This window comes from Magnolia sinica, chromosome 5, assembly GCF_029962835.1.
Source record: "Magnolia sinica isolate HGM2019 chromosome 5, MsV1, whole genome shotgun sequence".
NCBI classification, from domain to species: Eukaryota; Viridiplantae; Streptophyta; class Magnoliopsida; order Magnoliales; family Magnoliaceae; genus Magnolia; species Magnolia sinica.
Genome location: NC_080577.1, coordinates 10,848,032 through 10,862,500, shown reverse-complemented (window position 1 = coordinate 10,862,500; position 14,469 = coordinate 10,848,032). Strand labels below are relative to the sequence as shown.

At 41.0% G+C, this 14,469-nt stretch overlaps 1 protein-coding gene and 3 non-coding genes across 4 annotated transcripts; 1 reads left to right on the top strand and 3 right to left on the bottom strand.

The window, feature by feature from the left end:
* Nucleotides 1–4,274: 4,274 nt before the first annotated feature.
* On the top strand, nucleotides 4,275–5,531 carry LOC131246929 (uncharacterized). The gene has a single exon (XM_058247392.1). It carries the CDS (start codon nucleotides 4,275–4,277, stop codon nucleotides 5,529–5,531), a length of 1,257 nt encoding a protein of 418 aa, XP_058103375.1.
* A 3,894-nt stretch (nucleotides 5,532–9,425) lies between these two features.
* TRNAP-AGG (transfer RNA proline (anticodon AGG)) lies at nucleotides 9,426–9,497 on the bottom strand. The gene has a single exon. It is a non-coding gene; the product is annotated as a tRNA-Pro (tRNA).
* A 1,360-nt stretch (nucleotides 9,498–10,857) lies between these two features.
* On the bottom strand, nucleotides 10,858–10,929 carry TRNAP-CGG (transfer RNA proline (anticodon CGG)). Its single transcript has one exon. It is a non-coding gene; the product is annotated as a tRNA-Pro (tRNA).
* A 1,813-nt stretch (nucleotides 10,930–12,742) lies between these two features.
* Nucleotides 12,743–12,814, bottom strand: TRNAP-UGG (transfer RNA proline (anticodon UGG)). Its single transcript has one exon. It is a non-coding gene; the product is annotated as a tRNA-Pro (tRNA).
* Between the last annotated feature and the right edge of the window lie 1,655 nt (nucleotides 12,815–14,469).

Below are 14,469 nucleotides of genomic sequence, written 5' to 3'. Positions count from 1 at the left end.
AGGGAATTAAGCTCTGCAGAGTTGCCGCTGGAAGAATTTGACCGACGTCTGAGATGCTGCATTGCCCATCTGAGGAGAAAACTTCTCGGACTGGGACATGTAGGAGGTGAGAAGGGATAGGCTCCTCAGCTGCTGCAACTAAAAATCCTCGCCCACTCCATTTCGTGAACTAGAAGCTAATATTTCCTTCACCAATGAGCCATCCGGAGTGTTGGAATGTGAATGGTAAGGTTCTGTGAATTTCCTTCTAGCTAGGGGAGGAGACCATTCCAATCACTCCATTTTTTTTATTATGAACTTCCTGAAATATTTGACTAAGAAGAATTCAACCCAAAGAGACGTCCCCTGTAACATATTCCATCCCATCTATGCTCGGAATGCACGCATTACATCGTCTGTGCACCTAATACCCAACCCTCCTTTCGTTGGAAGGCATATCTTTGACCATCTGATCCAGTGTCTTTTGTAGTTCCCTTCCGAACTACCCTAGAAGAAGTTAGCAATGGCCCTGTCAAGAGATTTGGACACCATTCTCGGAATGTTGATAGTTGACATGAGTTGGATTGGGATGCCGGTTAAAACATGCTTGATGAGTACTAATTTCGCCGTCGGGTTAAGGAGCTTGGCCTTCCAACCATCAATTTTGCTGGCGATCTTCTAGATGAGAGGCTGCAGCATTGACCTGATTATCCTACCTTTGGTAAGAGGGACACCAAGGTAGACTGTGGGGAAGAATGCTTGCTTAAATCCTGTTAGGTTGCGTAATCTTTGAGCTTTCGCCATGGACATCAACTTAGGAGCAATGAATGAAGTTTTGGAAGCATTGACTTTCTGACCCGAAGCCTTTTCGTAATCAGAAATGAAGCTGAGGAGAATATGCACATTGGACTGCCTGCCATTAAGAAATAATATGGCATCATCAGCAAAAAGGAGGTGGGAGATATTAGGACAGCACCTGGGAAGTTTGTAAGACTGGCAGATCCCTGAAGAGAAGAGATTATAGATGCCCCTACTAAGCACTTCTGCTATGAGGATGAATATCAAATGTGATATTGGGTCACCTTGTCTAAGCCCTCTGTTGGCCTTAAAAAAAAACTGAAGCTTCTTCCGTTGATGAGAATAGAAAATTACATGTTAGTCTAGCACCGTTGCGAATGGAGACGTTTCTTATTTCAACTTCTACTGTCATTTGTGTGAGGATAAAAATAAGAAAAATAGATTGGTTGAATTCAACTTGAGGTCTCTCCCGTGCACCTAAAGCAAAAATCATACTACTAGACCAAATGCCATATGCATCATAAAGAAAGAATTATGGTAATGTCATTACAAAACTAAAGAAATCACAAAGAGAAGGCATGCCTAGTTCACAACTCAAGTACAGGAATTATGAAGTATTGCCAGGAATAGTTTGCAATCTTTAGAGAGAGAGAGAGAGAGAGAGAGAGAGAGAGAGAGAGAAATTGCAACTCTCATCTAATAGTTCAATAAACAATGCTATGACCATAGGAGATAAGTACAGATAAAACTAAAATAAAACCATTATTCTCAACTTTGAATTTCTAATCACATTTAGTTATAATGCTGTTTTTGTGAGCAGAAAAACTATAAGAATTACCAATGTTAGAAGGGGCATTCTAAGAAACCAAAACTATAAGAATTACCAATGTTAGAAGGGGCATTCCAAAACAATAAGAATTACCAATTTCTAAAGAGAAATTGCAACATACAAGTGTATCACAGCATACCAAGAAACCATCTTCCCGTTGTGATGCCCTAATATCCCGATGGGGGTTAGTGCTATCGGGTCCGGCATTGTCGGACTGGCCAATGACTGGCAGGAGGTGCGGCGAAAGAACACCACTAAAGACTCGGCTAGATTATTCATTGCTAACCTTGCATTCTCGACATCCAAAGACGATTTAAAAGCTAGATTTGAGCAGTTCGGTCCCTTAACTGATGTATACATCCTAACTTTTTCAACGACTGGGAGAAGTAAAGGATTCGGCTTTGTTTCATTCAAAAAGAGAGGGGACGCGATGCATGCTCTGGAGCTCCTCAATAGCTGCTTTTTGGGACGTAGAAAGATGCAGGTCAGCATAGCTCATCATCGCCAGGAAAACGAATCTTTGCACGAGAAGGGGGCAACCAAGAAGATCACGACCCCGAATCTAAATCGGGCAAATTATATGTCAATCCCTAACTGGTTTAGAGATCAGACTGAAATAAATAGGGCTACCTCTTTTAGAGGTGGCAACAATGGAATGCAGGGGCGCACCTATGCAGAAGCAACCTCCCTCTCACCTCCCCCTGCTCCAAATCTTTCCCCCCGAAGCATTATCGTGCCCAAGTGGATTTCGGATAAGGCCAAGATGGACCTGGCCCACTCGGTGGTAGGTGAAGCATCTGCTCCATCAACCACCATCCAGACCCTATGAGATGGCTTCCTGACGTCTAATTTCAGATTGACCTGGGTAGAGTTTTTCATTATATTTGAATCTGTTTTCTTCCTACAGTTTTTCTCCAGGGAAGCTGTTCTTGCCTTTTCTTGGGACAAAATCCTCCACAATAAGCTTGGCTTGCTTAATGTTCGACCGTGGGGGCCCACAATGAAAGTCCCGGCTAGCAGACTTTGGATCCGCATTGAAGGAATCCCAATGCACGCTTGGAGTGAACAAACAATCGGCTAGATTGTTGAGGAAGTGGGGGACATATTGGAGCTAGATCAATCATCGATGAAAGGAAAGAACAGATGGTACGCCAGAGCTCGGATCTCACATCGACATGATTTCAACCACTGCACATTGCTAAATCTCATAGTGGAAGGTAGGGCCTATCAGATCGTGGTGTAAATTGATGCTCCCGTGGTGCCATATTGCAGGACTGACACTAGTAGGGAGCCGAGGCAAGAAGGGACTAAGCAGTGGGTGGTCCGATCGTTTGGGAATCAGCCTGAGACTGAATTTGTTGCTAGAAACAGGGCACTGAACAAGGTTCAGACCCCTACTGAGTGCAGGATGGAATGCCCGACACATGTTCGACCATTTGCCTCACAGACAAATCAACTGAATCAGCCAAAACAGGATGGGTACTAGATAGTGGCAAGGTCTTCGGAGATGGAACCTATGATGAATGGACTTGCTCACCCGCATCTCAACTCTCAGGTAGGGGGAGAGAGTCAACCTGCTTCATCCAAACCTTCTCTCATTGTCACGCTAATGCCTGATTCACCCAGCAATAGACCCAACCTAGCCCTTTCTCCTAACTAGTAGAGAGAGGTCCTCTTAACCAATAGACCCAACCCAACCCTTTCTCCTAACCAGCAAAGAGAGGTCCTCTTAGCGTCCCAACAGCTTTCTGCTATCCATATCAACCTGCCCAACCCCAACCCTGTCCTTTGCCCTCCCATTCAGACCCAGTCGGCTGATGCCTTTCCTGATCCTCCTCATCTCCCTAGATCTTCAAACCCATTCCTATCTTCACCAAAGCTTACCACACACACACACACACACCCCCCATGCCCGCCCCTTGCCCTTCACCTAAAGCCTAGAATCCCCATTGATAGAAATGTGATGGAGGATTGGGAAGGATGGCTCTCTGGGGTTCAACTATTGTTCAAAGAAGGCCTGACGATGCAAATATCCAAATCCTTCAATCTGGAAGTGTCAGATAAAACAACTCCAAACAATGAAGAGGCGCAGATTATCAGAATAAGAGACAACTGTACTAAGGAAAATTTTGCCAAAGCCGAAGCCATGGTCATTGACTTTCCTCCAAAGGATGCCAAGATCCCAGAAGTAGGGGGAATTCAGCTAGGCGATCAACTGAAAACTGTGTTATCAGTTACCCCACTGTGGATCAGCTGCACAGCCATGCGACACACAGCGACGATAATGGAATCTTGCTATGGGTTGATATTGCAACAGGGGAGGGAATTACTGAATCTGAGTCTTCTGATTCGGGTAGAGAGGCTGGTAAGGACACTTCTATTTCTACGGTCCCAGTTAGAAAGAAAGGTAGACTGACTGGTTCTCTGTTCAAAAGGCAAAGCCAAAGAATCCATAGTATCCGTAGAAGGGCAGAGAGAATAGGATGGGTGTCCAATGTATAAAATTCTTTCTTAGAACGTGAGAGGGGTAGACAATGCGCAAATTACCCGCCACCTGAGGCAACTTATTAAGAAGAATAAAGTTTCGATTCTTCTGCTCCAAGAACTAATAATCAAAGATTCCAAGAGGGATTCCGTGGTAGCCAAGCTGGGATTTTAGTTCCATTTGATGGAGGAGGTAACTGAGGGCCGCATCTGGATCTTGGCCAAACAAGGCATTCAAGTCCAATCCGTGTCAGCATCCAGGCAATGTGTCTCGTGTCTGGTAACTATCGACAATATCTCTCCTTTTATGCTTTCAGTGGTCTATGCCAGCTGCAACAAGGATCATAGGAAGGTCCTATGGGATGAATTAAGGAGGATCTCCTCCATTGTGCCAGGTCCATGGATGGTATGCGGGGATTTTAACACAACGGTGCCTATTGAAGAGAGGTTGGGGGGAGTCACCTCTTTCACGGAGGCGACGCGTGACTTCATCGAAGCCATCAATGATTCATGTCTCATTGATGCTGTTTTTAACGGATCCACGTTTACCTGGTGCAATAACAGGTCTGGGAGGAGCCGTAGATGGGCTAGGCTGTATAGGATGTTGCTCAATGGCTCTTGGTTGAGTTCACTCCCGATGTTCACTATCAACCACCTCACTAGATCCTGCTCGGACCACTCTCCGATCCTCCTGAGGTTTAAGGATAACAGTGCAAATTTCCCTCAACCCTTCCGATTCCAACGCATATGGACCACCCACGATGATTTCAAAAGAGTTGTCAGGGAAGCCTGGGATGCTGAAGTGGTAGCCGCTCCAATGTTTAAAGTTTTTATCAAAATGAAGCATTTGAAAAGGAAGCTTAAAGATTGGAATAAGACAGTATTTAGGGACGTTCACAACAATGTGCAAAATGCTGAGGACGAGATAGCTAGAGCTGAATCAAACCTTATCCATTCTAACTACACCGACAACTTGGAGAAACTGCAGATTGCCCACGAAAATCTCAAGCGGGCTCTCCTTCAACAAGAGTTATTTTGGAAGCAAAAATCTAGAATTCGATGGCTGCAAGAAGGGGATCGGAACACCAAATTCTTCCACAAGTCGGTAATGGAGAAGCGCCAAAAGCAGGTGATAGACAAAATCAGATCTCTAATGGGGGAGATCCTTGAAAAATGCAAGGACATTGGAAGGGAGGCTGAGGATTACTTCAAGGATCTCTTCTCATCTCAGCATAGGGCAGCAAATGCAACTATTTTATCATTTATCCCAATGGTTGTCACGGAACAAATGAACTCGGATCTGATGAGGCCGGTTACGCTTGAAGAGGTGTGGCAGCGGCGTTTTCCATCCCGATCGATAGTGCTCCTGGGCCGGATGGGTTCGGTGGAGCTTTCTTCTCATCTTGTTGGGACATCGTCGGAAATGATGTTTTTGAAGTGACGAAGGATTTTTTTGCAGGAGGCCCCGTGCCTAGAGCTTTCCAATGCACCAACATTTGTCTCATTTCTAAGAAGGCAAACCCTGAATCCATCACGGACTTTCGTCCAATTAGCCTGTGCAATGGCATCATGAAGATCTTCTCCAAGATAGTTGCGGCAAGATTAGCCCTCATCCTGCCTTCCATCATTTTAGAAGAACAAGGGGCTTTTGTAAAGGGCAGATATATTGCAGAGAACATTTCAATTGTGAGGGAAATGACTTATGATCTGGACTGCAAAGTATTTGGAGGAAACATGATCCTCAAATTGGATATGGAAAAGGCTTATGATCAGGTTGAATGGGCTTTTCTATCCCAAGTGCTTCAAAAGTTCGATTTTCACCCAAGGTGGATTCACCAAGCCAAACGTTGTTGGACGGGTAGCTAGTTCTTAGTTCTTATTAATGGCAAGGCTTTTGGTTTCTTTCCTTCATCTAGAGGCTTAACAAAGAGACCCGCTCTCTCCCTCCTTGTTCATCCTGACAGCTGAAGTCCTAAGTCGGGGAATTCACAATTTGTTCCTATCTGGAGCCTGCCAACCTTTTGCAGATGATGTGATCTTGTTCTTGAATGCCAGGCTAGCATCAATCTGATCCCTGCTCTCTTTTGTCAAGGAATATGAAGAGGCATCGGGCCAACTGTTAATGTAAGCAAAACCTCCTTTATCCTATCCAGGAATGTGTCGTCAATTAAAGATCGGAGAATCAAAGGTATCACAGGGTTCAAACAGGCTACTCTCCCATGCACCTACCTCGGTATTCCTCTGTCTAAGGGCAAAGTTCAGGCCCCTCTTTTGATGCCGCTTGTTTAGAAGGTACTAGGTAAAATGGAGGGCTGGAAAGCAAGATATCTCAACTCTGTTGCTAGAATGATCCTTATAAAGCATGTTTTATCAAGCAACCCAATTCATATCCTGTCTACGATCAATATTCCCAAAGCTACTTGTAGAATTCTTGAATCAGGTTTCGCCAACTTCTTTTGGGGGAGCGCAGAAGGCAAAAAGAAAAAACATTGGGTATCTTGGGAAAAGATATGTTTTCCTCTGTCTGAGGGTGGCTTTGGAATCAGGAGCATTATCGATGTGATGCAAGCTTGTCGTATTAAAATGGGCAGAAGTTTCCTAGAAGGGAGGTCCCTTTGGGCGAGACTCCTGACGGCGAAATATTCTAATAAACTCATCCATCCTTCTCGCATCAATTCTGCAGTTAATTCAACCGCCTGGAAAGACATCTCTAAATCTCTTCCCTTTGTCATCTATCACTCCAAATGGCTCATTGGTGAAGGGCGAGTAAATTTTTGGTCTCAAAATTGGTCAGGCGAAGGTTTTCTGGCTTTAGCTATGACAGGCCCTATTCCTCCCCATCTTTGAGAGGCTATGGTTAAAGATATATATGCTCAAGCAGGAACTTCCAACTAACACCTCCTTTAGCAAATCCTCACCGTGCCCACCTTTCAATCTTTATTGCAGAATCCTATTCCATTTTCTGACAGGGAAGATGTGTTGGCATGGGACCTGACTTCGTCAGGCAGATTTTCATTAAAATCGGCCTGGCATGGTATTCAACATCAGAGGCAAAGGGCGCTTTGGACACGGTCAGCTTAGAATGATGTGCTTCCCCCGAAAATTGGGATTTTCCTTTGGAAGATCATGCATGCAGCTATCCCTGTGGATATGACTGTGCAGAAATCAGGCATCAACTTTGTGTCCAGGTGTGAGTGTTGTGCAGGGGTTTATGGGCCTGTGCTGGGCAGCAACATTTTCAGTTCTCGTAATGAGGAGGGCATCCACTCATCCCAGAATCATGGTTTACTGCAGCAGCAAATAGTCCTGATAGGTAGCTCCGCTCAGGTCCCTCTGCCATCTGCATTTCTGTCCAGAGATGCTGCTCGCTCCTCTGTTCCTCTGTCCATTGTTGCAGTGGTACCTAGCTAGGAACTCCTTACTTCCCTAGTCGTAGAAGAAACAATTGATCCCCTTCAGCCACTGATGCACACTCACCCTATAGATCAGTCATCTCCAGGCCCTCAGCAGATCCTCATCTCCCCCCCATCTCATGCAGTGGAAAGTCCGGACCATCTCCTCTCTCATGGGATCATAGATACCAAGGTCTGGGATCATTTTCACAGAATTTTTGATGTTCCTCTCATCCGTGATCAGACCATTCAGCAGAAGATAAACCTTTGGACATCGAGGGCCTCTCCATCCTCTCGTCTCAAACGGTTAATGGGCTTGGCTTCGGCGCTTATCTCCTGGGAGTTATGGCTAAGTCGAAATGCTTCATGTTTTGAAGGGATTAACATGTCAAGCAGCTCGGTTATTGCCCGAGTGTCTATATGGCTGAGGGAAATCGGCAACCCCTTGGCCGACAGTAAATCTCCATCCTTTAAGGACTTGGTCTCCATTTAGGCTCTTCAGTTGGGCAGTGGTAGGGGACCTCCTTAAGTGGCTCCTCAAATTGTTACTTGGCTAAAACTACTTCAAGGCTGGGTTAAGCTTAATGTTGATGGATCCTCTCGTGGGAATCTGGGTGAGAGTGGCGGTGGTGGGGTGCTCAGAGACCCCCAAGGCAGGGTCATATTTGCGTTTAATAGGTACTACGGCCTCAGTTCGAACACGAGTGCAGAGGCCCAGGCTATGTTGGATGGTATAACTTTATGTAGTAAATTGGGCTTCTCCAATATCATCGTTGAATCCGACTCTAAAGTCGTGGCCGATGCAGCCGCAGCTCTGCATCGACCATGACTCATTGTCCTTGGAATATTTGGTACAAACTGAGAGCCATTCAATGTCTTAGCCGAAACCTAAACCTCTCCTTTGCGCACATTTACCATGAAGGAAACTCAATGGCAGATGTGTTAGCCAGGATGGCATCTGAAGGTTGCGTCAATTCTTTTTATCATTTTTCATAGGAGCTGCCAAGGAGGATTAGAGGTAGTTTGGTCCTCGATAGGGCTGGGCTGGGTAACCTTCGAGCTTAGCCTTTTTGGTGTTCTTCGGCAGTCTTTTTGGCTTTTTTCATTGGTTCTTGTCTGGGTATAGAGGGGGTGCCTTGTATAGCCCCTCTGGACCAGTCCCTTGGCACGGGTCCTTTTAGTGTGTCAGTCGGTATACGATAGGTGCGGTTCCTTTTCTTTTTGTGGGAACCTGCCTGAAGGGTTGTAAAGGTCTTTTCTTAGTAAAATTCCATTTTAAAAAAAAAAAAGAAAAGAAAAAAAGAAGGGGCATTTTGAGAATCGAACTCGAGACCTCTCGCACCCAAAGCGAGAATCATACCACTAGATCAAATGCCCTATTAGTGTTATAAATATACTTTTAAGGTATCTGACATTTAAAGTGTGCAATCATAGGTGTTGATTTTCTTTTAGTCTAAAGAGATTATAAATAGGAGATATTACTAGTTCCCTCCTGCTTAGTATGAACTATTATCAACTGCCAAGAATAATCTGTGGGGGTTTAATAAACAACAATCTCACTATCAATCCCATCTAGTACTGTTGATTTTCAGCATAATGAAGGTCTTGAACCTTCACTTTTAGACATCTTTGTTGATTATGATTTTAGTGTGAACATTGTCAAGTTTTGAACATTAAACTTCATTACAGCCCAAAGAAAAACAAATTTGAGAGAGAGAGAGAGAGAGAGAGAGAGAGAGAGAGAGAGAGAGAGAGAGAGAGAGAGAGATTTTGCAACCCTCATTTTATATTTCAATAAACAATACCTACCACGAGATAAGTACAGAAAAGTTTAAACAAACAAACAAAAAAAAAAAAGATCTCAGCTTTGTACATCTAATAAAATTTTGTTTTAATCTGGTTGATGTGAGATGTTAAGACAATAAGATGGACCCACATTAAAGGGGGCATTCCGAGAATTGAACTCGGGACCTCTTGCACCCTAAGCGAGAATCATACCACTAGACCAAATGCCCTCTATATGTTTGGAATACTAATACCAATAATTTGAGACTTAAACTATATTGTAAAGGTTGACTTGCATTTGGCTGCAGTATTGGAGTGGATAGCGATAACTATTTTGACCACGAGGAAATGACCAAATCCTAGAAGTGCTATAGGAGGCCCTTTTATTTTTTGTGGCGCCCGCCCGAGTGATTGTACATTGGGTTTTTAAGATCAAAGCTTCAGGGGTTGTGCTCCCACCTTTCTGATTAAAAAAAATAAAAATAAAAATAAAAATAAAAATAAATCCTTTTTGAGTCCAACATGAAATAACATAGTTGCAGTTAAGACTGAAGCTCAATGCAAACACCAAGGAAGTTAAAGCATTTGCACTTTAACCAACTATTCAATTCAAAAATACATCCAAACACAATATAAAACTTGCATTTGAACTACAAAGTTTAAGCTATTACAATGTTGAGATGTTTTGACGCACACCTTATTGGCCCAATTCAAGGGGAAAGCCCAACCCATTAATCAGGCCAAGCTTAGAATCAAGGACATTATTTTCAGCACAAATGCATTCATGATGCATGGCTTTAGGGCCATGTACATGCGCATTAGAAAGGAAAGGATTTGAATCTTTTGCATGATTTTGATTTTGATTTTTTCTTTTTTTTCTTTTTTGTTTTAGAAATATGTAGCAATGCTTTGGGACTCATGGTTGTTGCAACCAATTTGTAGGAAATAATTAAGTTTAATCATGAGGGTTGGTGTATAGACCTATTTTGGAAAGAGGAAAAAAAAAAATTATATTTCAAGTTCTAAAATGCATATATCATTTCCTGTATATTTTTAGCAGAAGAAAGAGTTAAGTGACTCCTCTTTGGTTGTGAGTGAATCCAATCCATACCGGTCAAGTGATTCTCATTACATCAGGCTGCATCACATTCCTTGTTCAATATTCCTTTCAAGTTCATTTGATGGCCAAATTATAATGACGTTTTCCAGCATTCACGATGAGAAACTAGCCTGAAATTGAAGTAGCACTCCTTCACGTCCAAATCAAAAGTAACGCAATGATGATTAGCAGCATTTCTTTTACTAAGGTTTACAATCAGGTTGCTTCACTTTATTAACCCTATTGTTGCAAATCAGTTCAATAGCGCATCAAAACACAAGCAAAGATTGACCCACAGATAAAAACCCCTACATATATAGGGAGAGATGCCATCTCAATCTAATTCTAATAGTTCATTTATCATGAGAGAGAGAGAGAGAGAGAGAGAGGTTTTCACATGTGGACTTGCGTATACAAATCTGAAATTTGAATATTTATAATCTGGCTGGAGATTAAAACAAGAAATCGATTGTCTGGAAATTGAAAGTTTGGGGGCATTCCGAGAATTGAACTTGGGACCTCTCGCTCCCGAAGCGAGAATCATACCACTAGACCAAATGCCCAATCTATGCTATAAAATCTACTCAAGGGATCTGACATTGTTTTCAATCACAGATGTTGATTTTCTTCTAGTCTAAAGAGATTATCAATAGGAGATATTACTAGTTCAGTCCCACGTCATATGAACCATATTATCAACTGTTCAGAATAATCTGTGTGAGTTCAATAAACATCCATCTTGCTATCAATCCCTTCTAGTACTATCAAATACCCCAAAAAAAAATAATAAAAAAAATAATAATAAAAAAATAAAATAATAATAATAATAATAATTGAAAGAGAGAACTAAATAAAAGTAATTATTCTGAACTTCCTAGTCACATTCAGTTATGAATTATGACATTGTTGATGCCAGTTTTAAAACTATTAGATGGACCCACATCTGGGGGCATTCCGAGAATTGAACTCGGGACCTCTTGCACCCAAAGCGAGAATCACACCACTAGACCAAATGCCCTCCATTTTTTTATTTATTTTATTTTTTTTTACCACTAGACCTAAAGCCCTCCATATGTTAGGAAAACTAATGTTAATAATTTGAGATTCAAATCACACAGTTGTACAGGTTTACTTGCATTCCACTGCGATTGGGTGCACTACTGAAGTGGATTGCAATAACTATTTTGATAGAGATGATATGACCAAATCCTAGTTACCTCAGTATTCATCACAAGAAAGGAATCTTCAATTCGCATGTACATTCCTTTCAAGTGCAATATCAAAGAAACGTAATTGCAATTAAGACCGAAGCACTCTATACGTATATTGGAAGGTAAGAATAATCCAACCATTTCTGCCTTATTGAAACAACTAGTGGAATTCATTTAATAATCCTTCCAAACGCACTGTAAATATTGAAACAACTAGTGGAATTCATTCAATAGTCCTTCCAAATGCACTGTAAATATTGAAACGTTAACAACTAGTGGAATTCATTCATTAGTCCTTCCAAATGCACTGTAAATCTTGCAATAGGAATGCAAAGTTAAGACATTAGAATGCTGAGATGTTCCTGATTCAATAGTCCTTTCTAGTTCATCATTGACCAAATTGTAATGACATGTAACAGCATTCATGATGAGAAGTTGCCCTGAAATTGCAGGACTCCTTTCAAGTCCAAAATGGAAGTAACACAATATTGATTAGCTGCCACTCTCTCATATGAATATATACTATGGTTACTGCAATCAGGTTGCTTCACTTTATTCAACCAATTATTGGAATTCAATACAACAGTGCATTAAAACACAATATAATATCCATGAGTAACTAAAACTAGATATACATATAGAGGGGGAAGATGCTATCTTAATCTAATAGTTAATTTATTGAGAGAGAGAGAGAGAGAGAGAGAGAGAGAGAGTAGCAACCCATATCTTGTAATTCATAGAATATTAGTTTTCCCATGTGAGACTCGCATTTCAAATCTGAAATCAAATGAGTATTAAAAGGTAAGGAGGAAGGAATGGAGAGGTTTTGAAATTTCTACTTTTGATCTTATTTACTTTTAATCTTCCTTATAAGAAGATAAAAGCAAGAAAATAGTCTGACTTATAATCTTGCTTATAAGAAGATAAAAGCAAGAAAATAGACTGACTTATAATCTTGCTTATAAGAAGATAAATGCAAGAAAATAGACTGACTTAATATTTAAAAGCAAGAAAATAGTCTGAATTATAATCTTGCTTATAAGAAGATAAAAGCAAGATAAAAGACTGACTTAATAGTTAAAAAAACAAGAAAATAGTCTGACTTATAATCTTGCTTATAAGAAGATAAAATCAAGAAAATAGACTGACTTAATATTGAACTGAAGGGGCATTCCGAGAATTGAACTCGGGACCTCTCGCACCCAGAGCGAGAATCATACCACTAGACCAAATGCCCCTTGTATTGTTAGAATCCAAATATGAATAATTTCACACTTAAACTAGGTCTTCACAAAGGTTGACTTTCATTCAGCTGCAATTGGATGCACCATTCAACTGGATTGTGATGACTAGTTCGGTGGGTAGGAAGTTAGGAATATCTAATTATTGTCTTAAAAAGGAAGTAGTTCTCAAGTACCAGGTACACTCCTTTCAAGTCCAATACCAAAGTAACGTAGTTGCAATTCAGCCATTTTCTTTTATTTGGACCAATTACCACAATCCAATTCAATAGTCCATCCAAACAGTATAAATTTTGCAATTGGAAAACAAAGTTAAAGAGATTACAAAGACGAGACACTCCTAGTTAACTACTAAACTAATTAGAATGATGAGCAACATTTCATAGACTTATCAACTCCTTAGCTCTCCAGTGTGTGCCGCACTTGCACACAATGCCCCAACACTAGAGTAAGATTAATGCATACTTTCACACTAAGTGAGAGATGCCAAGAACTAGCTAGTAATGCAAGAGAACATAGGACAATGGAATAGGAAAAGTTGTATTGCACTGTGAAGAGAAGTGAGTCTCACATCAGGGGGACTCCCCATTATATAGACTTAAAAACTCTGTAGATGGATTACACCAATGGATTGAATTGTACCATGTGGCATTCATCCAATAGTCAAGAACAATGCAGAAAACTTGCACATTCTTCTACACTTCTCCAAGCTATTAAAACTCATTAGAGAACACTAACCTTCTAGATATTCCTACGCAACTCTGCCATGTTCTAGCAATCTCTAGAATTTTATACATTTTTCTACAAGACCCTAGCTTACTTTAGAGGTCTATACATATTATATATGTGCATATTAGAAATTGGCTCAAACCAGTCAATTAACTCAACTCCAATCAAATTTCATCAAGAATTGGAAAAAAAGAAAAAGAAAGAAGAAGCTTGACTTGGTTATGATTTACCCAAGGCTTGAAGCCTTGACAAAGTTGAATTGTGTTTTAGAATTGTAAACCATGATTTTAAAGCTGCATCATAGTTCTTTAAATCCATGTTGGACAAAACCCCAACTTTTAACTTCTAAATTCACATTCGATTATAATCATGTTGGTGTGAGGGAAAAAAAATTAAGACAAGCAGGTATTTGATTAATCCCCTATATAATCTTGTTGATGTGAGGGTAAAAAGTAAACGAATGAGCCACATATTAGAGGGGGCATTCTGAGAATTGAACTTGGGACCTCTCGCACCCAAGGCGAGAATCATACCACTAGACCAAATGCCCTTCAGTTGTTACATAATCTAATGTTAATAATTTGAGACTTAAACTATACACAATTGTAAACTTGCATTCAGTTGCGTTTGGATGCATTATTGAGCTGGATTGCAATAAATCATTTCACTTTTTAAAACTAATTATTGCAATTCCATTCAATTGTGTATTCATCGACAACTGCATTAATAGAATAGATACATAGAGGAAGAGATGATATCTTAATCTAACAGTTCATTTATTATGATGGAGAGAGAGAGAGAGAGAGAGAGAGAGAGAGAGAGAGAGAGAGAGAGAGAGAGAGAGAGAGAGAGAGAGTAGCAATCCTAGTCTTGTAATTCTTAGAACATTAGTTTGCCCATGTGAGACTTGGTGTACAAATCT